We start from the raw sequence: 27,563 nt of genomic DNA on the forward strand, positions 1-27,563 counted from the left end.
AGAGACTAGATAACTACTAACTACTAACTCAGTGCTAGTGAAGTCATGGTCACTGCAGGAGAATCTACAACCAGTAACTTACTAAACCAGAATAATTCTTAATAACAATCTATATAGTTGTCCTTATACTCACAGAGAAGCATAGTCTTCACCCCTCATCAAGGAAACTTCTTTGCAACTGTCTGTGACCACTACAGAAAATCACAGGCAAAGTACTGAATTGTGCAGCCCAGTCCCAACGGATATATCTATAAAACACTCCCACACCTGAGGCTCAGGGAACATTGCACAGAGTGAAAAAATTTTTAAGAGCCAGATCAGGGAGTTGCTGTGAGACTGTGTCTCCTAAGAATGCCAGAAACTATACCTATAAAGTCTCACCAACGACTGCCCAAATGCGAGCTAAACAAGAATACCAAAAACCATGCCAAACTGGAAGGGGAGGAGTCCACAACACCTCAACCTTAAAGAACTACAGGCAACTGAGTAACTACAGGACACATGGGCAGTTGAGACATATATGTTAATTAAGTCCTAGGTAGTATTAAAAACTAGATCAGGGGCTGGAGAGATGGCTCAGAGGTTAAGAACACTGGCTGTTCTTCCAGAGGTCCTGAGTTCAATTCCCAGCAACCACGTGGTGGCTCATAACCATCTGTAATGAGGTCTGGTGCCCTCTTCTGGCATAGAGGTGTACATGCAGGAGGAATATTGTATACATAATAAATAAATCTTTAAAAAAAAAAAACTAGATCAATACTATTTATTTCTTCCTAATGCCATGCAGGCAAAATAAGGAAATAAATAACATTTTAAAAACATAAAATACTCTAGCAAAAATAATAGGCCAAGAAGGATGCCAGGATAAAGAGGGAACACTTGGGTCATCTGATCAAGTGGAAGACAGCCTCCAACAAGGCTGCTCACAAACAGAATTACCTGAGATAAAGGTATGCCCAGCATGGGCCGTTCGCTCACTTTCTAGTTACTTTTTGCTACATACAAATCTGATAGGATCCTATGGGCTGGTCCTGGAGCTCAGCTCCCAAGTGCACTGCCCTATGAAAGTGGTATGCTCAGAACGGATAGTCGGCACACAGTGAACACAGCAGATCTAAGGAAGACAGAGACCAGATTAGTTCAGTTTATTTCAAATAAGGGGCAGTTAAAGGAGAACTTTGTCACCTGTAGGACAAAGCATGCACTCAGGCCTCCCGACCTCCCCTTCTGCAATAATCAGCCTACTCTAGAACCATAGTTCTAAAGCTGATCAGAGGCTCTCACTGCCACAGCATTGTGGCTGTACCAGTTAGGGTCCTGTCAGAGATTGCTACTAAAGCCATTATCTACATGACATGCCTTTCCCAAGGGGTCTGAAGTAAGAGACCAGCTGAAAAAAAGAAAAAAAAAAGAAAAAGACTGGTTTCTTTTCCTGGTGCAAAAGGGAAAACTAAATCAATCCAACTCAGAACAATATTGCTCCATGTCAAAACAGTGCCCAGCTCCTCTCCCCTGCAACCTTCTTCAGAGAGAAGAGGTCCTTTTTGGTCGCAGTCCCTCCAGGCAGAGCTGAGCAGGGCTGCAATGGACTGGCAGGCTGGCTGGGGTGTGGCTATGGGCAGGGCTTCTTACCCAAGTGTGACCTCTGATGTTTGTCAAGGCTGGAGCTCCAGCTGAACCGCTTGCCACAGTGGGAGCACTTATAAGGTTTCTCACCTGTGTGAACCCTTTGATGTCTATTAAAGTTTGATCTCTGAATAAATCGTTTTTCGCAGATGGGGCATTTATAGGGTTTCTCTCCAGTGTGGATTTTCTCGTGGTAGCGCAGGCCTGATAAGTCACTAAAGCCTTTCCCACAGTAATCACATTTACAGGGCTTCTCTCCTGTGTGAGTTCTCTGATGTTTCACAAAGTCCGAGCTTCGCAGAAACGCTTTTTTGCAAATGGGGCAATGAAAGTATGTCTCTCCAGTATGAGTCCTCTGGTGAAAAACAAGCTGTGAATTCCTGTAGAAGGTTTTCCCACAGTCTCTGCAGGTAGGCAGTTTCTGGGCCATGGGAGCTCTGGCCTGTCCCTTCTGAGAGACCTCTCTTTTCTCTTCCAGCCATAAGGCTGACGACAGCTCTCCTGAAGAAGAACTCTGTATGTGCTGACCTAGCTGTCTCCCAGAGCCCCTTTCAGGAGGCAAGAGCTGCCCTCCTGTTCCCTCACCCTGAAGGCTTTCCAGAGCCTCAGGGACACTCTCTCCTCCAAAGCGATGCAGCTCACTCTCACCCAGGAAATCCAAGTCAGTCTGTGGTGGTGCCTCACCTGATGCCTGACAGAAAACGTCCAGAGATCCCTGGTCCCTGTGATTTTCCAAGTTTAGGTTCTCTTTGTCATTTTCTTGTCTGTCTTCTGAAAGGAAAAAGAAGGTTTAAATGGCAGTAACTGTTATTCCCGTGTCTCCAATTGATGAAAAGATGGACCCAGGCCATCTTCTTTCTTTTTACCAAGAGGGTATCAATAAAATATGGAAGAAAACTCGCACCTGGGTTCCTGAGCATTACAGACTGCCTTTACCTGTGCTGGGTTCAATGCTAGACTGGCTCTGGAACTGAGCCACTCTAACACCACAGGTCCTAACACCATAGGCTTTTCTGACCCCTCTACAAGCAGCATGTCATATATATATATATATATATATATATATATATATATATATATATATATATATATATATATATATATTGCAAGCCGTGCATATTAAGATGATTGGTTTTCTTTTTTATTTAATTATGTGTATTGAGTACGTTTGTGTATATACGCACATGGGTGTAGGTACCCACACAGGAGCTGGTGTCACAGACATCTGTGAGCCACACTCAGGTCCTTTGCAAGAATGACACACATGCTCTCAACTGTTGAACCATCCCTGTAGCCCCAAGATTTTTATTTGATTATATATAAAAAGTAAACACAATTTAAAAGAATTTAGAAAGGGAAAATAAACATACACGAGAAAACCAATAAACCCCAACAGCACTACCAAACATGACTACATATATCTTCTTCCAGTCTTTACTTCGAGACAGAATCTCACTTTGTGTCCTGGTTATCCTGGAACTTTTGTAGATCAGACTGGCCTCAAACTCAGAGATCTACCTGCCTCTGCACCTAGTGCTAGGATTAAAAGCATGAGCAGCTGCCGCCACTGCCAGCACGACCACCACGGCTGGACTTCCAGTCTTTCTAAAGTAATTTGCATGTACATATGTATAACCTATTTTCAGATATCACTGATGTCATACTGACATCAGTTCTCTATCTGGTTACACAGCATTTATATAGTAACCATTAAAACTGATTTAATATTAAACATGGGTTCTCTTATAAGAAACATAAAATTTAACTAATAAACCCTATTAAATGTATCATTTTATTGTGGGTTAATGCAATAAGGCTATATTGTGCCACAATGGTTAAATAGAGCAGCTGTGTGTGCCTTGCTTTTATGTATGTTTGCATACATATTTTTGGTTTTGCTATGTTGGCCAGGCTAGCCTCAAACTCCTAGGCTCAAGTAATATGCCTATTCAGCCTCCTGGGTAGCTAGGAATTCAGGTACTGGTCACCATACCCAGCTATACATACTTTATTAACTTGTATAAGCAATTACACTTTTTCTCATAATGTAAGGGGTTTTTTTTGTTTTTTTTAAAAAATATTTATTTATTATGTATACAATAATCTGTCTGCATGTATGTGTGCAGGCCAGAAGAGGGCACCAGACCTCATTACAGATGGTTGTGAGCCACCATGTGGTTGCTGGGAATTGAACTCAGGACCTTTGGAAGGGCAGGCAATGCTCTTAACCACTGAGCCATTTCTCCAGCCCATAATGTAAGTTTTTAATTATTACTCATGATGCATATGATAAAGATTTTATTTTAGTTGGAAGAAAATCTTTAAATTTTTTTTAAATTACAAAGCCAGGTGGTAGTGGCACATGCCTTTAATCCCAGCACTTGGGAGGCAGAAGCAGGCGGATCTCTGTGAGCTCAAGGTCAGCCTGGTCTACAGAGCAAGTTCCAGGGCAGGCACCAGAACTAGAGAAACCCTGTCTCAAAAATCCAAAAAGGAAAAATAATTAAATTACATTATCCCTATAAATCTAATTCTATTCAGTGTCAGGTATAATACCATTCACCTATAATCCCAGAGTGGGAAAGCAATGCAGAAAGATTACAAATTCAAGGGCAGCCTAGGTCACCCATGTTTAAAAGAGGCTATTTAAGCTGGGTCTGCTCACGTATACCTGTAATGCTACACCCAGGAGGTGGAATGAAGGAGGAATAGAAGCTGAAGATCATTCTGAGCTACATAGCGGGTTCAAGGCCAGTAGGTCTACATAAGACTCTGCCTCAAAAAATTTAAAGAAAACAAAACAAATAGACACAAAAGGCTATCTAGGCACCTGTCAGACAACTAGAACTGATGTATTAATTCTCTGAGTGCCAGGACATATTCCACTCAAAGGGTAAAGTACCATCTCTCTCGTCTTCAAATAAATCTTTATAAACAGCACCTTAAAGAGCCAAGTAACAGCAACCCATCAAAGGCTATAATAAACGCATTTTGTACTTAAGAACTCCCCCCTCTGGAAACCTATGCTGTTAATCATGTGTTTACCACAATAAATATCACTGTAATAAGCAATTCTCTTAAGTTTTTACCCATTTTCTAATCAATACCTTTGAGGAATTCTTCAGAGCACAACTGCTATACCAAAAGTATGAAAAAATGTTCAATTTATTTTATGTGTACACGTAGGCACCTACATAGGTCAGATGAGGGTATCAGACCCCAGGGCTGGAATTACAGATTGTTGTGAGCTGTATGAGGATACTGGGAACTACACCTAGGGTCTCTGTGTCAGCTGTAAGAGTCCTAAACCACTGAACCGGCTCTCCAGCTCAAGGATTTTAACACCTACAGACAAGTGAATTTCCAGGAGGACTCTCCCACCCTCTGGTATGTTGGTAAGCAGGGGGAGATGAGGAGGCAGCTAATAAATATCTGAGTATTGAATGGTTTTTCTACATATGCTATTTAGGCCACTGAAAAATGGATTTTTGACTACGCAGCGGAAAAAAAATAACGGCATCTTGAAATTTGCAAGCAAACGGATGGATCTAGAAAACATCGTTTTTGAGTGAGGTAACCCAGACCCAGAAAGACAATTATCATATGTACTCACTCATAAGTGGCTTCTAGACATAAAGCTAAGAAAAACCAGCCTACAATTCACAATCCCAGAGAACTTAGACAACAATGAGAACCCTAAGAGAGACATACATGGATCTAATCTACATGGGAAGTAGAAAAAAACTAAGATCTCCTGAGTAAACTGGGAGCATGGGGACCATGGAGAGGGTTGAAGGGGAGGGGAGAGGATGGGAGGGGAGCAGAGAAAAATGTAGAGCTCAATAAACACAATTTAAAAAATGAACAGCAAAAAAAATGGATTTTTGTTATTCTAAGTGTTAATTCCTCAGTGATGAAAGGATGAATTTTTTTCACCTATTTTTCATATTCTAGGATGCTGTTCAAATCTTACTGAGAAAGTAATTTTTTCTTATCAACTTGCTTTCTAACTTTCGCTATATTAAGAAAAATAATAATAAAGACATCATTTATCTATCAAGTTCACCAAAATGTTTTATACCAATTTAGTTGCAGTAATTTTGTTAAGAGCAATTTTTATGTATACATTTTTTTCACTTCATAAGCATGGTATCTGTTAATATTCTCCTCAAAGATTTCTTTTATTGCCTCTAAGCTTAGAAAAATGTTTCCAATCCAAACAGGATGTAAATATCTCATCATTTTCTTCTTTGTGTCTACTCTGTACGTTATCTTTTCAAAATCAACTTCTAAATTATTTAGTTAAGCAACACAGACAAAACTGAACAGTCTTCCCCAGCGCTTCCGTACAGCCCTGCACAGAGAAGCAGCTCCTGCCAACCCTGCTCCCGGAGCTGTGCTTCCTTCATCAGAAATGAACCAGACAGCCCAGCTCTCTCAGGCTCCTTTCCTCGGTGATGTTCTTCTCACCACTCTTCCCTGCTGCTAAGGTATCTACTTAGGAATCACCTGAGATTTTTTTTTTTTTTGGTGGTGAGGTTTTTTAATCCCTTTGGGGACTCTGATTACAAACACAGATCTGCTTTTACTCTGTCCTTCCATATGGTCAAAGAAAACAGTCTTAGCAGTATTTCTCTCTTGGGACTTCTGCAGCAGGTCTAACTGCACATCTGGCAGTCTGATTAACTGTTGCATTTTCCAACTGGCCTTTCCCATCATGTCCCTGTAGCCTCTGCCCTAGTTTAGAGCCCTTTCCTTGTACAGCTGGACCCCCACTTTGGCTCTACACAGACTTCTCTCTCCCAGTGTCCTATTCCCATCTGCCCACATCACCATCAAATTAATCTCTCCAAACTTCCTTCTACTACCCTTTCTCTCAATTCTATCTCCAGCTATAAAGACAGGCTTTATTCAATGCAGAACCTAGCGGGGCCAAGTCAGTAAGCAGGATGGATGAAAAAACAAAGGAAACCCCAAACAAAACAAACAGTTTGGGATATAGTGAGCTGGTTATCACAAAATCCTATTGCTACAAGGTATAGACAAGCTCTGCTTTTTACTAATTTTTATTGAAAATACAAAACTGCACCAAAAAACCAGCATCATGTCATAGTAATAACGATAATAATGGGCTCAGTGAGTAAGATCACTTACTGCTCTTCCAGAGGACCAGGGTTCCTTCGTAGCAATCGATTTCAAAGTATTTCATGTCAGCAGAGTGGTGGGAAAAGCTGGAATGTTTCCTGAGTGTCACAGAGGAAAGGAGCCCAGAAAGAGCTGGACTGTTTGGTTCACTTGGTGGGATTCATATTGTAATTTTAAAAATGTTTAATCCTGTGTCTATAGGTACGTTGCCTACATATGTCTGTGCACCATGTCCATGCGTGGTGCTTAGAGAGGCTAGAAAAGACCATCAGATTCCCTGGAAGTGGAGGTACAGACAGTTGCTGAGCTGCCACGTGGATGCTAAGAACAGAACCCAGCAATATATATTTCTTCAAATTAAAACCATAACTGGGTATAATGTGTACTTTGCATGTATAAGAGCTGGCTTGACTCCCAGCACCAAAAAGAAAAAAATGATAATAAAGTCAAGTCAAATCTATCAGTTCTTGTTCTTTGCGATACATTAGCAAAAGAAAATAACTAGATTCCATTGGGGAAAGGAAGATCTGTCATACAGTTTCCACCCCAAGGCCTTTCCCTTCCCAAGGTTCTAGAGTTCAATGGGCATGTGTGTACACAAGGGTGTCCGTGAGGGAACTGTTACATTTTCTATGACAGACATGTTTTAGAAAGGGCACCCAGGGCAAAGGAGTGCACAGCACAATAAATTCAGAGTTATTCCCAGTCTTCAAACATGATAAGCATCAGTCGCTGCTGCTATTTAATGAAAGTTAGGTAGACAAAAAATAAATAAATAAATTTTCTGTTTGTTTATTTTGCTGATGGCAGGTGGTTACTACTGATTAGAACACAGTAAGAAAAGTTTAATTTTGGGCCAGCAAGATGGTTCAGTGGGTAACAATGCTTGTCACACAAGCCAGATGACCTGAGTTTGATACCCAGAACCCACAAAAAGGTGAAAAAAGATTACATAAAGCTGTCCTCTGGCCTCTACACACATGCAGTGACAAAGCATGCCCCTACACACAAATCATAAGCATAGACTAATAATAAAATTAAAATATTTTTAAAAAATCCAAAAAAGTTATTTTCTCTGAATTTTCTTGTTGGTGATAGTAATAATGGCTACTACAAAGTGTCTTCTGAGAGAATTCTAACTACCTGTATTGGCCCCATTTTGTCTGAATGTGAATTCTCTCTGAGAAGGAAAACTATCAAACTAGACAAGACTGAAAGCAGATGCAACATGTGGTCTTCCTTTCATGGTCAAATAAGTATGTTAACAGCCCTAAAGAGAGTGACAAGGAAACCCAACTTTGGCATTCAAGCCAGGTCACAGTTAGCTGTAACTAACGGAAAAACTCTTTACTCACTACCTCCAATTTAATATGAAGAGATCAGAATGGCTGGAGACCAACCAAACCCACTGACCTTTGCAGGTGAGTCTTGGTATCTTCTCACTGATGTGAAGCTGCAGCCCTGCCAGCTCTTCCCCATATTCTGTTATGTTAGTCAGGTCAGGTTTGGAGTTAGAAATACCTGCTACCAAGAGAGATAAATTTTGTGGGCTTAGATGAACCTCTGGGAATAAACTGTGTCTTTTAAAAAAGAGCCCTAGACATGGAGACAGTGATTCCAGCTGAGAACTAGAGAATAGGAACATATGGTGAATGCCATGAAAACAATAACCTAGACAGGTGACCCCAAGGGTCTGGGGACCACTGGCAGGCTAGTGCAAGAATCAGGACAGGGACTCCACCAGCTACTAGTTTAGCCAACTTAATAGGAAGACAACACAGACGCAAAACCAGTCACAATTGAGTTCACCATAACCCAGGCCCTGGGAGCTGTTGGAAGAGTGAGGAAGTCCTTGGTTTGATGCTACTTCCAGCATCTTTAAAAGAGGAATGCCATGGCAGAGCAGTGGTGGCGCAGGCCTTTAGTCCCAGCATTCAGGAAGCAAGACAGACGAGTCTCTGTGAGTTCAAGGGCAACCTGGTCTACAGAATGAGTTTTAGGGCTACAAAGTGAGACTCTGTCTCAAAAAGGAAAATATAAGGGGTTAGGGTGGGGAAGATCATCACCATGCACATTTATTTCATAAATTAAAAGAATTACTGAATATAACACACTCACACAGTTCCTGACAAACAGAACACTTTCAATATTGGGACACACATACTTACAAACCTGCTCTCTCTTTCCTCAACTTCCTACGGTAGCACCATGAATCCCTTCACCCACAAACCCCAGGCAGGTCTGTTGGAATGAGCAGAAAACATCTAATACTTTCCCAGTCTTTTCATCTCCTCCTATCAAAGAGGCCCATGCCCTCACCTCCTGAGACCATTTTCCCATAAGTCTCCAGCATAAAATCCCAGTACTGTTCCTTCTGAGTAGAATCCAGGTGTCTCCACTGCTCCTAGAAAAAAAAAATACAGAAGTATCATTCCAATGAAGGGGTGTAAACATGCTTCCCAGAGCACAGAAAGCTGAGAGGAAGGAATGTGCTATAGACCTAAGAACTCACAGGAGCACGGGTCAAGAACAAAGAAACCAAAGGGAAGACGAAAGGCTCCAGATCAGCATTTCTTGTCTAGTTTAGAAAACACTAGGGAAAAACTTCAGGGTTTTCTGTTGCATGTACTTAGGAGTGAAGATTACCACCACACACACTGATCTCATGACACTGAGGACCTGCTAGCCCCACTATTGGAAACCTAGATCTTCCAGAGAGAAAGGGAAAAGCAAGTGGAGAGTGAAAGGTAGGGAAATCAACAGTGAAGTCAATTGCAAAACCTGATTCTGAAACAAAAGCTGGTGGCTTCAAAAGCATCCGGTGCTGCTGCATCTATGTGTATCTGGATCCCTCAATGGTTCACAGAAGGCCTAACAGAAAGCTGGTTTTACTCTCAGGGCTCCTGAGCAAGGTATTCCCTTGTTACCCAAAGGAGCCTTTCTTTTTCTCTTCAACTGCAGGCTTAAACCCCAAAACCAGGAAGCCACCCATCTCATATCCATCCACTTTTCAAACTGAAATTTCAGCCTCCCCATGAGAAGCTGACAACAGTGACCAGCAGCATGCTCTGTGGAGATATACGTACTGACCCCAAGTCCCAGACTGGTCACTTACTAGCTGTATGACCTTGAACAAGTTACTTAGCCTTCTGGAGTCTTGGTTCTCACCTGCTATTAGCACTCAGCTCAAGAATTTGTTGGGAGGTTTGAAAGAAAGAATACAAGTACCACTGTTAGAACAGGAGGCCGCACTCCCCACCCTCAGCTCTAAAGCAAGTCTGCCACCTAGTGTCAAGAATGTCCCCAGGAGAGACACCAACAGTCTTAAATTAGTAGCCGCTAAGAAGGGGTGGGATGAAAGAGAATATTTTGGTATTAAAAACATCAGAATGCTCAGAAGTTCTCTCAATATACATACTTAACTATATTTTATATACAAAATTAAATTTAAACATTGTTTTGTTACTTTTTAATGAATGAAACTCCTGGAAACAGCCAGCCTGAGTAAATATTGCTGAATATAGGAGTATTTCGTTGGAACACACAGACCCTCATTTCGGGGCTGGCTGGGAAAAGGATGCCATGCAAGCACCTGACAGAATGCCAGCTTTGCTGGACAATGAGCATTTTCCATGGCACAAAACCGCTGCTAAGTGTAGTGTCAAGCAACGAGTACAAACACCGGAAGCTCCAACAGTCACCATCAGCCAACAGAGCTGCGGGTCGGGGTTGCTCAGCAGTGCTGAAAAGCCTACACTCCAGAAATGCCAAGTAGCTGAGGCTTGAATGTAACCCCCACAAGAGATGCAAGGTACTGGCAGCCATCACCTTTCCCTCTGAAAACCCCAAGGTCCTACTCTGGAGCAAGTAAGTGCTCTGATGGGGAATCATGTTCTGTGTGGAAAGAGCACCACCTTGTGGACATATGAGCTATGCCACCTTCAACTCAGTGTAAGGCAGGAGTCCTACCCACTCATAGTTTCTGATAATGAAGTACTACGTAGGGGTACTCACACCCCTTCAGTATTCTGACGTAATTAGCAAAATTCCCAATTTACAGACAAGATTGGAGGTAAGGTTTATTTATATTTAAACTTCCCTTCATTTTCAAAGGATTCCATTAAATACAAATGCTTTGCTAAGGCAGATAATGGATGACTTTTTTTGCTTTAGTGCTTGGTGGGTGGTTGTCAGTTAACACAGGCACTGTATGTATGTGAAATTGCCAATCGGCTAGTACAAGCACTGTATGTGTGCATAACTGCCAATCAGCTAATACAAGCACTGTAGTGTGTGTATAATTGCCAATCAGTTAACATAGGTACCACATGTGTCTATAATTGCCGATCCGCTAATGCAAGCACTGCATTGTATGTATAACTGCCTATCAGTTAATAAGGTATTGTGCATGTTTACAGTTACCAATCGGATAATATAGGCACTGTATGTGTGCATAGTCACCAACTGGCTAGTACAGTTACTCTATGTGTGTATAGCCAATCACCTAATATATGTGTATGTGTAATTACCAACAATGAACAGTGCTAGTGAGCAACTGAATATCTGATTATGGTTTTATTTTGTGACTGACCTCAAATTCTAATCCTGTTGCCTCAGCCTTCTAAGGGCTACAATTACAGGCCAGTATCCCCACGTCCAGCTTTGATCTTTTAAGTTATCCAAAACCTGAAAGTTTGGTGATAGTTGTGTCTGCATTATTTTAAGTATATTAATTCTCCAGGACTGCCCAAACATACTCCAGAAACAATAATCCTTTGATAAAGACAGCTTGATTCTATGATAAAAATACACAGACCAAAAGCATAGAATAGAGGACTTGAACGTAAGATGACAAAGCTACAAACACTTCTTATCTTTCACCTTGTACAAAAATCAACTCAAAAAAGATGAAGATCTTAATTTAAAACCTTAAATGCTGAAACTTCTAGAAGAAAACATAGGGCTACTCTTCAAGACACTGAGGTAAGCAAGAACTTTCTGAATAGAACACCAACAGCACAAGAACTGGCAGTAACAAACAGGACCAAGTGTCAACAGATGGACCACATGAAAATCAAAACCTGAATAGAAAAGGAAGCAAGCAGCAGAACACAGCCCACAGGATGGGAGAAAAATCTTTAGCAGTTACACTTCAAATAGGGGCTAATATCCAGAATTTACAAAGAATTGCAGAAACTAAATACCATGGAATGAAAATGCCACTAAACGAAAAGGAATTAATAGACGGTTTTCAAATAAACCTTAGCCCTCAGTAGCTGGCTTTTCTAGTACTGTACCCAACCCTCCCCACCTACATTTTCACATCTCTGGTTTAAGCTGCCCACTGTCAACGGTAGACTGCGAGCATCAAATGGCACTCTCAGAATACCTAGGTTTTAAGTTGTACACTATTGTTTCACTTATAATCTGTTGCTTGCTTATTGTTTTTCAAGACAGCTTCTTCAGTACACTTCAGTCTGCCCTGAAACTCAGGACAGAGTCTAAGTTGGCCTAGAACCCACATCTCTCCTACTTCATTCTTTAAAGTGCTAGAATCACAGGTGTGCCACCACACCCAGCAACTATGTGTCATTCTGAGTGATGATACAATCCGCAACAGGATGTGAGTCAGAGTGTTAGTTAGCCAGCAATCCACCCTGCACACGCTACCCACCACTTGTCACTTAGCAGCTGTTTGCTCAGACTTGCTGCTGCAGCACCACCGTGCTTCTGCCCAACTGGCCCTATTTTACCCAACAGAGGCCCCTTAACAGAAGGACAAAGGATGGTAGCATGCCACAGAGAAGCCACGAAATACTTACTGGGTGGAAATGAAAACATTCTCTACTCACTGAGAAAAAAAAGCCATATATACTGCCGAGACCTGTAGTAAGAATGAGTCTGGAAAAAGGAGGAAACATTAATGCTAGTAATGTTGTGAAATATTTGTCTACACTGTGAAGATGTGTTTTTGCCAAGGCGTCTTCTGGTTGGTTTAATAAGAGCAGAATGGCCAACAGCTAGGCAGGAAAAGGTTCGGAGGAGCTGCCTAGCGGCCTCAGTCTCTTGGGTAGGCTCAACATACAGAGGTGCAGCACTTTTAAGAGGCTCTGCTGTACAGCTGAGCACTTGAGCAGCCCACACTGGGTACAAGTGACTGCTGCAGGCAGACACAACTCATTCCAGGGTTGGAGCAGGTAAATGCCTCTCTGGGGCCCATACCTGACAGCATGAGGTTAGACTCTCAGGGAACCAAGGGGAGCAGAGTCATTCGCAGCACAGGGTCTGACCACCATCTAACAGTTTAAGCTTTGGTTCACATGCTCAGAGAATACTTGAGTCTGCTCAAGGAAAAAAAAAAAAAAAAAAAAAAAAAAACAGGTCCAGGCCAAGAAAACATCTGAATGGGTGACAATGTGTTTTAAAATGTGCTTAGGTGCTAGAAAAACATTTTTAAAAAAATGGTATAGACAGTCATAAAAATAGTTTTAAAATAATAAAATGAAGTCTTTAGAGAAAGAGTAAAGTAATTTAAAAAAAAAAAGCCACATAAGGATGGGAAATACACAGGAGCCAGGATCCTGGATGTTGCTTAGTCAACTTTGAGTTTTTAAGTGTTAATGAGTGAATTGCAGCTGCTGAGAGACACTGGATTGTGGAATGGACTGCTGAATTAAAGCAGCCCATAAACTTCAGGGATGTCTCAACTTCAGAATGAAAGTAGGGAAATGTGTTGTGTTAGGGAGATTTTTTGTTTCTGTGGGAAACTAAAAGCTATGGGTTCCTTCAAAATTAATAAAGATCAAATTGGACTGGGGGAGGCCTCCTGAGGATCTTGGCCGCAGACGTGAGGGAGAAAGCCAGGGAAAAAAGCTACAGGACAGGTGATGTATATGCTGATCCCTCTACATGGGATGAGACATGATCAATTTTGTTGGCTACAGAGTCCTCATGACTTATTATATGCCATCTTTTTTATATGGCATGGATAGAGGTTTGGTTATAAAGTCCAAATGGACTTATAAAGTTAACAGATGCCTTTTATCTGCTCAAACATAAAGCAGAAAAACCATCTTTGGCTGACATTCACACCATACATTCCATACTTGTGTTACTGCAGATATATATGTTACCTTTAAAATTCTGTTTATAGAACAAAAGAACCAGACACCAATAAAGAAAAGTAGCCCAGATGATCTAGCCTCAAAATGCAACTGCTGCAGTTTCCTAAACATTCTGTTTCCAGAACAACTTCAAAGCTGCTAGCTGAGATGGTCCAGCCTCATGTACTACTCCAGCCAGGACTTCAGATAAGCCCTGGATATTACACAAAGACTGGACAACAAATGTTAGTTTCCCCAGGACTTGACCATTATCTCAACTTTCTCAGGGACCCCTAAAGATGCTGTCACCCCAAGACAGCAAGAACGAGTCTAAAGAACATTGCACCCACACTCACAAGAAGTGGGGTGGGTGGTTTCTGGTTGTATAGTGGATGTTCATCATTTTTGGGGGGGAGGGTTAATTACAAGTTATTACTGGTCATGGCCAAACAAAAACCTCAATAAAGGAAATTGGATCTCTTTCTGAAAAGAAAAATGGGGGATATAGTATATTGATAGACATTAATGGATACTTTTGTTATATATACTGTATATATGCTTCTACTCTTGTTTAAGGTAATTGACCTATGCAGCTCATTTAAAAATGTAAAGTTCTAGTCCTTGAAAGCTATTATTACATGGAAAGTCATTTTTATAAACTGTTTAGGATAACTAAGAAATACAGGTTAGTAGTTAGTCATCTAACAATCAAATCTGTGGTCATGTTAGGTATGTTTTTAAGGTCAGAGATATATTTTAGATAGATAGGTGGTCTTCAAACACTTCAGAGACCTACAGAATATGCTATTTAAGATGTTTTAATAACATAAGGTTTTTCATGATAGTGAGACATGTCTGCTCCTAGCAGCACCTAGGATCCTTTTAAAAAGGATGGTAGGCACTAAAGAACATTCGTATGGAATTTGCTTTCATTGCGGCAAAATTAGCCACTGGGCAAGAAACTGCCCTTGCCTCAACTGCTGACAGTATGCTGTCCAATTTGGGCAAGCAGAACACAAAAGAAAGCAACTGCCGATCTTTGCCAAAACAAGTAGGACAGTCCTTCCTACTTCACAAAAATGTCTCTCTGATATCCTGGATCTTATAGGCAGAAGATAGATGCTACAACATTGCAGAGGAACCTTGGGTGACTATCCAGGCAGCCAGGTGTCTCTGTTGCTTCTATATTTCTATAGCTTGGGAAGATGCTTGCTCTGCACTTCCTATTTACTCAGGTAATATTTTATCCTTCTCAGGTCTCTGATGGGGTTGAAGACTAAATATAGTTAGTTTTCTGTGTTACCAAATTCAGAAAAGAAACTCACAAAAGGAGTAAAAAATATATAAGGTTGAGAGACATAAAAGCTTAAATTGTTTACCTAAGAAAATGTCTTGAGGTCTAAAAAGGTAGGTTTGGGGTTCTTAATACAAGTTAAGATACAAAATGAATTATGTATAAAACTTCTGACTCACCAGGATAAGACAGATAAAGGAGTATTGTCTCTGCATTTGCCAAATACAAATGGAGTAGACATTGTGAATGTAATTCTTACCTGATAATTGTTCTTACTATATATTATTGTTCTACTGTGTTAGAGTTAAACCCTTTCCTTTTTATTTAGACCAAAAGGGGGAAATGTTGCAGAATATTTATGTCTTTGCCGAGGCGCTTTCTGGTTGGTTTAATAAAGAGCTGAATGACCAATAGCTAGGCAGGGCTTCCAGAGAGAGAGAGGACTCTGGGAAAAAGAAAGGCAGAGTTGCTGGTCAGATGCAGAAGAAACAAGATGCAAGATGAAAGAAAGGTAATGCCACATGGCAGAAAATAGATTACCATAAATGGGTTAATCTAAGTTATAAGAGGTAGTTAAGAGGTAGTCGAGAGGTAGCCTTCATATAACTAATAAGTCTCCATGTTATTGTTTGAGAACTGACAGCCCAAAGAAAATTACAACTACAGAAGTTTTGCTGTCACACTATGAATTATGAGGTTATGACCAAAGTGGGTGACAGCACTATCATCCACCTTTTTCCATCTTGTCACAGGCCTGTGACATCTGACATCAGCACATAAAGGGTGAGTACAGCATTACACAGTAAGACACAGTGACACAGGAAACCATACTCGTGTAACTCTCATTACAGTGTGCCAATATAATTACTGTTTATTAGGTGTTAATGTTAATCTCTTACCTTTCATAACTTACAATTAACCTTTATCAGAGGACTGATATGATAAGAAAGCCCCATTCTATGTACAGGGTGTACAGTGTTATCCACAGTTTCAGATAGCCACTAGTCTATGAAAACACACACACACAAAGTCTGGGCAAAATAGAACAAACTTTGTCTAAATAACTATATTAAGGCCAAGAATATTTATAATAAAAACAAAGCTATCCAGCAACTGCTTGAGATGTAGTTCAGCAGATGCACCCCTGGAATAGACAACACAAAACCAGTGAGGAGACATTAAAAGAAAGTTATATTTGGTAAAAATTTCATTTTATATTAATTCTAGAAAATACGAACAAATGTGTGCTAACAGAAGGTAGTTAGTTAGTGGGTCTCTCAGAATAGCTGGGGTACAAAAGAAAATGACAAGAGATAAGAATTCAAAAAGTAAACGAGGAGCTGGACAGACAGCTCAGCAGTTAAGAGCACTGGATACTCTTTTATAGGGCCTGGATCCAATTCCCAGCATCCACATGTGATGTGGGATTTCCCTCTGTACATTGTGATTACCATTGGTTAATAAAGATACTGGTTTGGCCTGATAGGGTAGATAGGCGGGGAAAACTAAACTGAATGCTGGGAGAAAGGAGGTGGAGTAAGAGAGAAGCCATATAGCCCCACCAAAGACAGAGGTTGGAACTTTACCCATTAAACCACAGCCTTATGGCGAAACACAGATTAATAGAAATGGGTTACATTAATATGTAAGAACTAGCCAATAAGAAGTTAGCACTAATAGGCCAAGCAGTGATTTAATTAATACAGTTTCTGTGTGGTTATTTTGGGTCTGAGCTGCTGGGTGGCCGGGAAACAAGCACCTCCTTACAACACACATGGTTGCTTTCAACCATCTATAACCAGAGTTTCTGGAAAATCTGCCCTCTTCTGGCCTCCAGGTATGCATCTGAAACATACCAGCAAAACATCCATACACATAAAAATGTTTTAAGATACTTTTAAAAGAAAAACTTAAAAGGCAACTTGAATGTGATGGAAATATTTATTCTTGATTATGTTTGTTTTAGGGCTGCATACGTACATTGAAACTTACCAAACTATTTATTTTGAGTGTGTGCAGTTTATCTATATTCCCATGATGTCAGAGAGGAAAGATTCGCTTGTCATACTTGAGAAATAACCATTCCGAGTTTCTAACAGACCCCTGTGTGGGTATTTCATACTAAGAAATAAAAAGCCCTTTCTAAGCATAGGCTCAAAGTAATTAAAAAAAAAAAAAAAGCAGAAACTACCATATCTGGTCAAAGACTTCCCAGCAACCTGCCCCCTTTCCCAGAGGCCAGACCCATCAGCCAAGATGATTGGCTAGAGAAGCAGAGGCTCAGCTCAGTGTATGTGCATTGAGCCTCATCTCTGCTCCTCTTCTGAGTCTGTGGCCCCATCAATCCTCCTGGGACAAGGGATAAAAGGCAGAGGACCCGGCTCACCTGATGTACTGCTGGGAGAAACGCTGTTCCCATGTCCTGGTCTCTGATAGGCCTCTCCTCTGGTCTAGCAGGAAGCTGAGAAGCAGCCAAAGCTGTGGCAAAAAAAAAAAAAAAAAATAGACTTTCAGACTTAAGACGTCTCCCTTAACCACTCTCCAGAGGGCACCATGAATTCTTTACAAATTACCAACAATCTGCAGTGCCAATCAAATCCAAAGGCTTATATTTATCTCCTAACAACTACAACCTCCTCCAAACTCCCAAACAGTCTCACCCATACTTCTTTTAGCTCCCTCCAAAGAACCAAAACACAAATGGTATGGCCTGAACACATAAGAGTTTAAAATACAGACCTGGGTCATTTCCACACTTTCCAGGGGGCATTATATAGCTTCAGCATACATTTCGCCCTACTAACCACAATTTCAAAATTTCTCCCCGAGAGCACCACATAGCACAATGGATAACCGTCCCTCACCTAACTCTGGCTCCATGTCTGATTCCTCTTTCACGCCATGGCTCAGCAGCTCTGCAGGAGCTGAGGGTGAATTCTGAAGGGGCAGTTCCTGAGGCACCACTTCCAGTCTGGGCTCCACCTCACTGCCTTGGCAGTGTGCCGCGTTCGCCTTCTCAGACGGGATATCTTGTCCTAGAACCTGGATGCCAATCTGGACACCAAACAGTTAATTACCAAAGGATGCAGAGTCAAGGTTGCTAAAAGTTAATGGAACTAGCCTTCTACAACAGACCATGAGACAGACAATAATTAAAACTCAAGGCTGCCTTTTAGTAAATCAAAATTTCTTAAGTGATGTGAATGAAGACTAAATCACAAAACTAAGTAAGCTATGAGGAGACCCAGATTTAATGTAAGCAGCACATACTATGGTCTTTGTTTTCTGTTCTGAGAACTCCTTGAATGCTTGTTCAGCACAGAAGTTTTCATTATGCATAATGCAAACTTTTCACAAACCGTGGAGTCTACTCTGGGAAGCCAGCTCTTGGTGGTCCTTAACTAGCTTCAGGATGGGGCTGGGTTGCCAGATGACCACACCATGGGATTTCAGGCTTTATACTTTCAGCTGACTCCACCCCCGCCCCCCCCAACTCCAGGGAAGGGAAAGTGACCAGAAACATCCAACCATTGATGGCAAGTGAATTAACCAACTGTGCTAAAATGATGAAATCCCAGAAAAAATGTCTAAAGAATGGTATTTCTAGAGCTGCCAGTTGGTGAACTCACCAAGGTTCTGATGAGGGGCATCCTGGCAGAGGACTTGTCTGTTCATGAGTTTGACTCTACATAATAAACTGGTTAACAGTAACAAAAGCACTTTCCAGAGTCCCGCAAGTCACCAAATCTGGCAGCCAGTTTGTTAAGACACCTGGTCTGCGGCATATGTGAGTGGCACCTGAAATATGAGAGCAGCTGAGCATCTATATAGACAGTTGTCAGAACTGACTGGCTTGCATCAGAGAATCAAAGGACTGGTTATTTGGAAACCCTATATAATGTAAGAACTATCAGAGGGAAAAAGACAATGAACGAGATTAGCCCCAGAGGAACCTGGGCTTAACTCACAGACAAGATACTACACTTACCCACTGCCATAGTCTCCGAGGATCTCCCTTCAAGCTTTCCACAAGGGTCACTGCCTCTTCTCCACTGCCTGGACACTGTTTCCTCACCCATGTCTGGATCTCCCCAGGAAGGATAGTCAGAAACTGCTCCAGCATAAGGATCTCCAGGATCTGCTCTTTGGTGTGAACCTCTGGCCGCAGCCACTGGAAACAGAGCTTTCGAAGTTGTCTCAGGGTCTCCTGGGGCCCAGACATCACCTGGTAACGAAACTGCCTAAAAAGCTGGCGAGCAGTCTCAGGGTTAGTGAGTTCTCTTTGCTGGGTATCATCTGATCCAGAGAATGTGGCATCTTCAGCTTTGGCCTTGGCCAGAGAAGGCAGCAGGCCCAGGGCCTGCCCCAAGTCAACAGGCATTGTCTGGCTTCACAGGGCCTTTTAGATGAGGGGCTTCCAGGATGGAGAAAACTGCGTCTTCTGGGGATGTTGAAGAATGAGAGCCAATGCTGTACAACAACAACATGTGGTCAGGAACAACATACATGTGTGCCTCCCTGAAAGGTCTGCAGGCTCCTAACTGTTCGATGTGTATATAATTCTATTTTGAGACATTGCAAACTTGAAGTTACAAAGCAAACTACACATTTATTCTGTCCATATTTATATTTTTCATTGATCTTTAAATATCCAGAAATTCTATAGAAGAATCTCAAAATAAATCTAAATAAAGCTGGACAAGAGCTAATAGTACAGTACCCTAGGAATGCAGACTAATGCTGAAAGGATCATATGCTTCCATAAATGCACAGGTCTCCTCCACATGTACAGCCTCAGCATACTATCATAGGGCTAAAGCAACAGGAACAAGAGACCATAGACAGACCAAAGCCTACAGTTCTAACTATAAGCCAAGACAAACCTCTCCGGTATTTTGTTACAATGGCACAAAGCTAGCTAACATAGCATCAGGATTTAAAAGGCAGAAAATGGGGCAGTGAAAACGGAAACACCAAGAGCCAAAGTTGAAGTACTTTCAAAGGATCGTTTATTTTGTTAATAGCTGACTTTATTACAGTTGCTCATAACAGTGGATCATTGGACTGACTCTTAAAATGTCATGAAGGAAGAAGTGAACAGTCTCCATTTCTCTGATTCACTAACGGGGCACATGCACAAGCACACACAAACACACAATATACATAGATACAACAACAACAAATAAGATTAAATAAAAAGGACAAGAGGAAGGAGAACAGAAAGGAGTGGGAGAAAAGGAAGAAAGGATAAAAAGAAAACAAGGAAAGGGAAGATAAGTCTAACCTTCAAAATCCAACCAGAGTCAATTTTTTCAAGGATGCAAAAGAGGAGGAGAACAACTTAATGGCATATGTTTTTCATGTGTACCTCACTAAATTTACAGCTTTTATTTTTTGGGTTTGTTGTTTTAAAAGAGTGTACATATTCCAATTATATACTCAGGTAGTACTCAGTGGCACTAAAGTAAAAAAAAATACATTTTGGGAATTCTATGTCTGGCTCTGGCAAAATAAGTGATAATACAGACTAGTCGGACAGCTACGCAACTCCCAAGCTAGAGAAAACATGTAAGGCACTCCACCTAGCGGGAGAGAATGTAGTACTGAGAGGAATTGCTGAGGGAAGCCCAAGACCATATGGCTGCTTATATGAGGACAAGTTTGCAGCCAGAATGCAGGAAGCTCAAGTTCAAGTGGTGCACAATGGTCTCAAAAGTTGAGACAACAACAGCAGAACTGAAAGTCGTTCAAGTGACTGGACTCTGAAGAGCAGGCAAGGAGGAGCACTGGGCATGGGATGTCCCCTCCTCCTTGGTATAGGCGTGAGAATGCCTACTACAAGGATGAAATACCAAGGTTTATCAAAGAGTAGAACACACACAAAAGGCCAGTCAGGAATGAGGTACTGAATTTTTAGTCATTCAGGCTGAAAAGACACCGAGACGGGAAGGAGGAAGGCCATGTTGAGAGTGACAAGCACAATCTCCAGTAAGGCCCACTCTCATGGGCCCTGACAAAACCAAAGAGCACTCTGCTACCAGATCCACAGTAAGGTGTTTCATTTCATTAACTTGGAAAGCTGTGGGGAAGCACTCTGCTCCTTCCAAAGATTGCTCACCAAAGCATAAATAAAGCCTAGAGTAAGTATACTGCCTGCTCCGGCAAACAGCAACATCTCTCGAGAAGATAACTGGTCCTCAGAATCGCTAACACACCCTCCAAAAGAGTCAGAATGTGATCAGAGATTACAAGATATACAAATAAATAGGAAAATATGATTCAAAGTCAAGGAAAAGCAGTAGTCAACAGAAACTAATGTAAAGATGGCTTAAGGAAAAATAACTGAAATAAGAAACAGGATAAGGACTCTCCACAAAGAAAAAAATATCAATTTTCATATGCTTACTATGCTAGCTCCTAGGAGTAGCAATCAAAATTAGACACAACTGTAATATATTCAGTTCAAGTGCATAAGAAACACTAATCAAAACAAATCCTAGGCACAAGTTTTAGAGAGCTGCAAAGTTCAAGTATGTATCCTTCAACTACAGTGCAACTTAAATAGAAATATATTCATTAACATGTTACATTAATATCTGGTCAAGCGGACTGGAGGACTGTCCTAGGGTATCTACTGCTGTGAGAAACACTGTGGCCAAAGGTCATTTGGGGAAGGTTTTACCCATACTTTCCATCTAGCAGTTCATCACTGAAAGTCAGCTAGGGCAAGAATCCAAACAAGGAGGGACCCTGGAGACAGGAGCTGATGCAGAGGCTATGGAAGACTGCTTATAGCTTTTTCCTTCTGGCTTACTCAGCCTGCTTTTTAAAAAAAAATCCAGGACTACCAGGCGAGGGTGGCATCCATCCACAATGAGCTGAGTCCTCCCTCATCACTAGAAATTGCCCCACAGACAGGCTTGCCTGCAGCCCTATCTTCATGGAGGCAATTTCTCATTTGAGGACCCCTCCCCTTAAGTGACTATAGCTTGTACCAATCTGAAATCAAACTAGTCAAGGGCTGGAGAGATGGCTCAGTGGTTAAGAGCACTGGCTGCTCTTCCAGAGGTCCTGAGTTCAATTCCCAACAACCATATGGTAGCTCACAACCAGCGCCCTCTTCTGGCATGCGGGCACACACGCAGGCAGAATGTTGTATACATAATAAATAAATCCTTTAAAAAATAAAACTAGTCAACAACAAAAATAGTCATTTGAGAAATTGTGATTCATCAATAATAGTATGGCCAAAAAAAAATAATAGTATGGCCACAATATTATGACAAAGAAAAGGGAGAAATTGAGAGCATGTCATTATAACAGATGGGTCAGATCACCTCCAACATGTAACACATATGTCATTACAACAGACGGGTCAGATCATCTCCAACATGTAACACATCTAGTATCAATTTTTTGTTGCTGTTTTGATGGAATTTTTCAGGGTGAGGGTGTGTGTGTTTGGGGTTGTTGTTTGATAGAACCGTCTCTATTGCCCAGGTTGGCCTGGACTCGGGGTAATCTCACTGCATGCATCAACCTTCCAATGCTGTTACTATAGGAGTGAGGTACTCTTGTCTTCTAGTATCAACCAAAGCTAGACCCCACAGCTGCGGTATACTTAATTCAAGGGCATAAGAAACACTTGGGAAAACAAAGCATGAACATGCACGCATTTCATACAACTACAAACTCCAAGGGTAAGTATTCTGTAACCACAGTGTCCAAATTAAGGTTATGATTACTGTGATGAAACACCCTGGTCAAAAGCAAGTTTTGGAGGAAAGAATTTATTTGGCTTACACTTCCACATCATAGTCTATCACTGAAGGAAGTCAGGACAAGAACTCAGGTAGGGCTGAAAACTGTAGGTAGGAGCTAATGAAGAGGCCACGGAGGAGTGTTGCTTACTAACTTAATTATGTCTGGCTCAGATTTCTTTCTTACAAAACCCAAGACCACCAGCCCAGGGATGGTACCACCGACAGTGGACTGGGTCACCTCCATCAACCACTAATTTAAAAAATGCCCTATAATCAGAACTTAGGCATTTTCTCAAATGAGGTTCTCTCCTTTCAGATAACTCCAGCTTTTATCAATATAACATAAAGTAGCCAGCACAGCTGACTCCTTGCCAACATGACAAATGTATCCCTGTTACAGCATAACCTTTCTCTTGTTCATCCCTAAGATCAACATGAATATCAATGTAAACATTCCAAAATTCTTTTAAGGATTCAAACACTTAAAAAATCTAGTCTCAGTCAGGCCTTGGAGGCTCACACCTTTAATCTCAGCACTTGGGAGGCAGAGGCAGGGATTTCTGTGAGTTAAAGGCCAGCCTGGTCTACAGAGTGAGTTCCAGGACAACCAGGGATAGATACACAGAGAAACCCTGTGCCAAAAAAGGTTGTGGAATATTCCATCACACTGTGTGAAGATATATATCATTTTGATTGGTTTAATAAAAAGTTTAACTGTCAGTAGCTAGGCAGGATTTTAGGAGCAGAGAGAATGCTGGGAAAATGAGAGGCAGACACAGAGGAAGCAGCATGGACAGTACAGAGTAAATGTAACTGAGTCACATAAAAGAACGTAGATTAAAAGTTATGGATAAATTTAAGTTTTAAGAGCTAGTTAGAAACAAGCCTAAACAATCAGCTAAGCTTTCAAAAGTCTCTATGTCATAATTTGGGAGCTGGCTGGTGGGACAGAGAAAGAGTCACACACACATAAAAAAAAATCAAGAACACACAAAAAATCCAGTCCCTAAAATATTCAGTCTCTTAAAGTCCAAAGTCTTTAGAAAGAAATTAAAAATCTCAGGTTGAGTGGTGGTAGCACACACCTTTAATCCCAGCACTAGGGAGGCAGAGGCAGCTAGATTTCTGTAAATTCAAGGCCAGCCTGATTTACAGAGCTAATTCCAAGATAGCCAGGACTACTTGAAGAAACCCTGTTTTGAGAAAAACAAAAACAAAAACCCAAAATTGCCACACACCGCGACCCCGTGTCTGCGCTCTGTGCGCTGGCACCCAATTTGCGAGCTCCGGGCAAGGGGGCTGGAGGTTAAAATACACAGACACACACACACACACAGAGACAGCGACACGGGTCATCCTTGAATTCCCCAAGAATGCCCCCTTTATAGTGTTCAGGGGCAGATTATATAAAGATAGCCACGCCCCAGCCAAACCCACCAGAAACCACTCTCCTGCCATGAGGAACTCCTGAAGGTCTCGTGCTCAGAGCAGCTGTAGGCACTCAGATCAGGGGATTACAAGAAATTCAGGATCTGGGGTCTCACTGCTCCCAACACAAAATCTCTTCAAAGTCCAAAGCCTCTCAACTATGAACTTCTGTAAAATCAAAAATAAGTACTTTCTTCAAGAGGGAAGAACCAGAGCACAGTCACACCAAATCAAAGTAAAACAAAACTCCAACTATATAAACAACTCAATGCCGAATGTCTGGGATCCACTCACTATCTTCTGGGCTTCTCTAAAGGGCCTGGGTCACTTCTGAGGCTCAGTCCTCCGCAGCACACACAGCTTGTCTTCTAGGCTCCAGCTGGCTCCGCTCCACTGCTGCCACTGTCCTGGGTGCTCATCCCACAGTACTGACACCTCCAAAACGCTGTGGTCTTCTGATGCAACTGGCCTGCACTTTTCACCAGTAGCTCTCCTAGACTCTCTTTATGGTACCAAGCTGCAACTTCTCCCCATGACATCTTCAATTCTGGGGCTTTACCTGCAACTGAAGCTGCACCTTCTCCAAGGGCCTCTTCAGTGCCAAATCTCAGCTGCTTTTCCTGACCCCTTCATCACATCAAAGCCAGCACCACCTGGGTGATTCTTAACACTACCAGGTTTAGCTGCCGGCACAAGAAACAACCTTGGCCACTTCTGGAACACAGCTTCTGTGTATGAGAAAACACTTTCTAAAAGATTTCACATCAGTGATACTGATATCTTCTAAATCACCACTAATTTATTAGCTACAGCTGATAACTATCCCAGAAAAGGAAAGGTTTTACTTTAGAACAGCGGCTTTCCTAATGCTGCAACCCTTTAAGGTTGCTCATGTTCTACAGACCCCCAGTCATAAAGTTATTTTGTTGCTACTTCATAACTGTAATTCTGCTATTGTTATAAATCGTAATGTAAGTATCTAATATGCAAGAAATATCAAATATATCATAGTATCTGATACGCGATCCCTGTGAAACGGCTTTAGTGGTTCTGCTCTCTTGTTAAGCACAGCTAACCAGAACCACAGACGCTTAACTGAAAATACACAACAGCCTTGATAGTCCTTAAGTGACTCTCAACTTCCCTCTAGACCTTCACAACCCAGGCCTCTAGCATCTGCCTTTCTCTCAGCACTCTATAATCTTCCACGCTCCCACAGAACAGCTCATCGAGCCTTGGACACTCCATGGCTTTTCTAGTCCAAAGTTCAAGAGTCTTTCCATAATCCTCCCAAAACAACACAGTCAGGTCTGTCACAGTAACACCCCGCTATGCTGGTCCCAATTTCCGTCCTACTTAGGGTGAGATACTACTGCTATAAGGAAGCACCATGGTGGAAGAAGAGTTGGAGAGGAAAGGGTTTATTTGGCTTACACTTTCACATCATACAGTCCATCAGTGAAGGAAGCCTGAACTCAAGCAGAGTTGGAACCTGCAAGGCAGGATTGATGCAGAGGCCATAGAGGGGCACTGTTTACTGGCTTGCTCTTCCTGGCTTACTCAGCCTGCTTTCTTACAGAACCAAAGACCACCAGCCCAGGAATAGCACCACCCACAATGGGCTGGGTCCTTCAGCATCAATCACTAATTAAGAAAATACTTAATAGCTGGATCTTACGAAGACATTTTCTCAAGTGAGGTTCCCTCTTTTCAGGTGACTCAAGTTTGTGTTAAGTTGACATAAAACCAGCCAGTACACACAGTACAAATAAATTAGAAATCAACATCAAGAAGAGAATTTGAAATTCTAATTTGCAGAAATTAATAATCAGTAGCCAAAAACATTGCAATGAAAATTAAAATATATTTTCACACATAATGGTCATGAAATCACAGCAAACTAAGCTTTTTAAGCTTAAAGTAGTGATTCTCAACCTGTGGATCATGACCCCTTTGGAAAGTCGAATGAACTTTTCACATGGGTTGCCTAAGACCATTGAAAACCAGATATTTGCATTACGATTCGTAACAGTAGCAAAATACTGTTATGAAGTAGCAACAAAGTGATTTTATGGTCCGGGGTCTCCACAACATGAGGAACTGTATGAAAGGGTCGCTCAGCATTAGGATGGTTTAGAGGGAAAACTTAAAAAGAAACCTCTGTTTCAGAAATTAACATCTATACAAATATCCTTTGCTACCGAAATGAACTTATTTCCTGAGTTTTACAAAAATAGCAGAATTTCAGTCGGCAAAATTTTCACTTATAACCTTAGTCACACCTAGTACCTGAAACTAATTTGGAGACTACTCAGCAAACATTAATACTAAATCTTACGTATTTAAACCTTACGCTATTTAATACTACTTGCTCCGTGCTGTGCAGCAAAGGCCAACTGCTAGCTACCCCCAGGCATTTATGACAAGTGGTCCACTTATTCAAAATTAAATAACTTTATAGAGGAGCTTATGGGGTTTTACCCTGATGAGGACTTGCTTCTCCTCACAAAAGGAACTCACGATCATCAGTTTTATTTGTATTACTGACGCTTCGACGAATCGAAAAGAAACGCGCATCTAGAGTAGCTTTCGTCTCTACACAGGCAAGCTACCCTCACGTAGGTAGCCCTTTGTTTATCAGCCCACTTTAGGCTTCGCTTCTGCTCTGGCCGATCTTGGGACCGCCCTATAACGTAAGTGTTAAGTTTCCCGATCTGGTTCCTCCATGGCTCCCAAGCAGCAGCTGTTTAAGCCCAGGAAGCGCTAGAGCAGACTTCTGGGGATCTGCGGGGCGCCTCCGGAGTTGTCACAGAGGGCGAGGTAACTAGCCGCTGGCCTCCCAGCCGTGCAACCTGAGCCCAGGGCCTCTCGGTCCGGACCCCTCTCCAGGGGCGGGCAACCCGGAAGAGCACACTTTCCGTTCCGCCCCATCCCCTCCCCCGCACGCGCCCGTTGCCAGCAAAAGCTACGGGGGGGGGGTGACGGGGGACGAGACCGCTGTCCCCGCCGCAGCTCGCTCCCGACAGTTAGCGAGCTGCAGCGACAATAAGCCTGACTTCAGGCGTCGGCGACCCCGCCCGCCAGCCCAACTCACCGGCTTACCTCTGCCCGAGCCACCCGTTCAGGCACACTTCCGGAAGCTGGACAGCTGCGCGCTCTCCGTGGCCCTGGTGACGCGCGGCGCCGGGGCGGAGCGAGGGGCGG

The 27,563-nt window shown here is 42.0% G+C and overlaps 1 protein-coding gene across 3 annotated transcripts; it reads right to left on the minus strand.

The window, feature by feature from the left end:
- Positions 1-1,115: 1,115 nt before the first annotated feature.
- Positions 1,116-27,563, minus strand: Znf18 (zinc finger protein 18). 3 transcript variants are annotated; one of them, XM_075992138.1, is made up of 7 exons: positions 27,462-27,563; positions 19,157-19,638; positions 18,033-18,222; positions 17,555-17,646; positions 9,091-9,175; positions 8,185-8,295; positions 1,116-2,397 (listed from the first exon to the last, which is right to left on the minus strand). In XM_075992138.1, exons 2-7 carry the CDS (start codon positions 19,547-19,549, stop codon positions 1,613-1,615), a joined length of 1,656 nt encoding a protein of 551 aa, XP_075848253.1. In that variant the 5' UTR covers positions 19,550-19,638; positions 27,462-27,563; the 3' UTR covers positions 1,116-1,612. The 3 variants fall into 3 exon arrangements, with proteins under 3 accessions (XP_075848253.1, XP_075848254.1, XP_075848255.1); XM_075992139.1 differs by lacking the exon at positions 27,462-27,563 and adding an exon at positions 26,841-27,256; XM_075992140.1 differs by having other exon boundaries at positions 1,397-2,397; positions 8,185-8,292.

This window comes from Microtus pennsylvanicus, chromosome 11, assembly GCF_037038515.1.
Source record: "Microtus pennsylvanicus isolate mMicPen1 chromosome 11, mMicPen1.hap1, whole genome shotgun sequence".
Lineage (NCBI taxonomy): Eukaryota > Metazoa > Chordata > Mammalia > Rodentia > Cricetidae > Microtus > Microtus pennsylvanicus.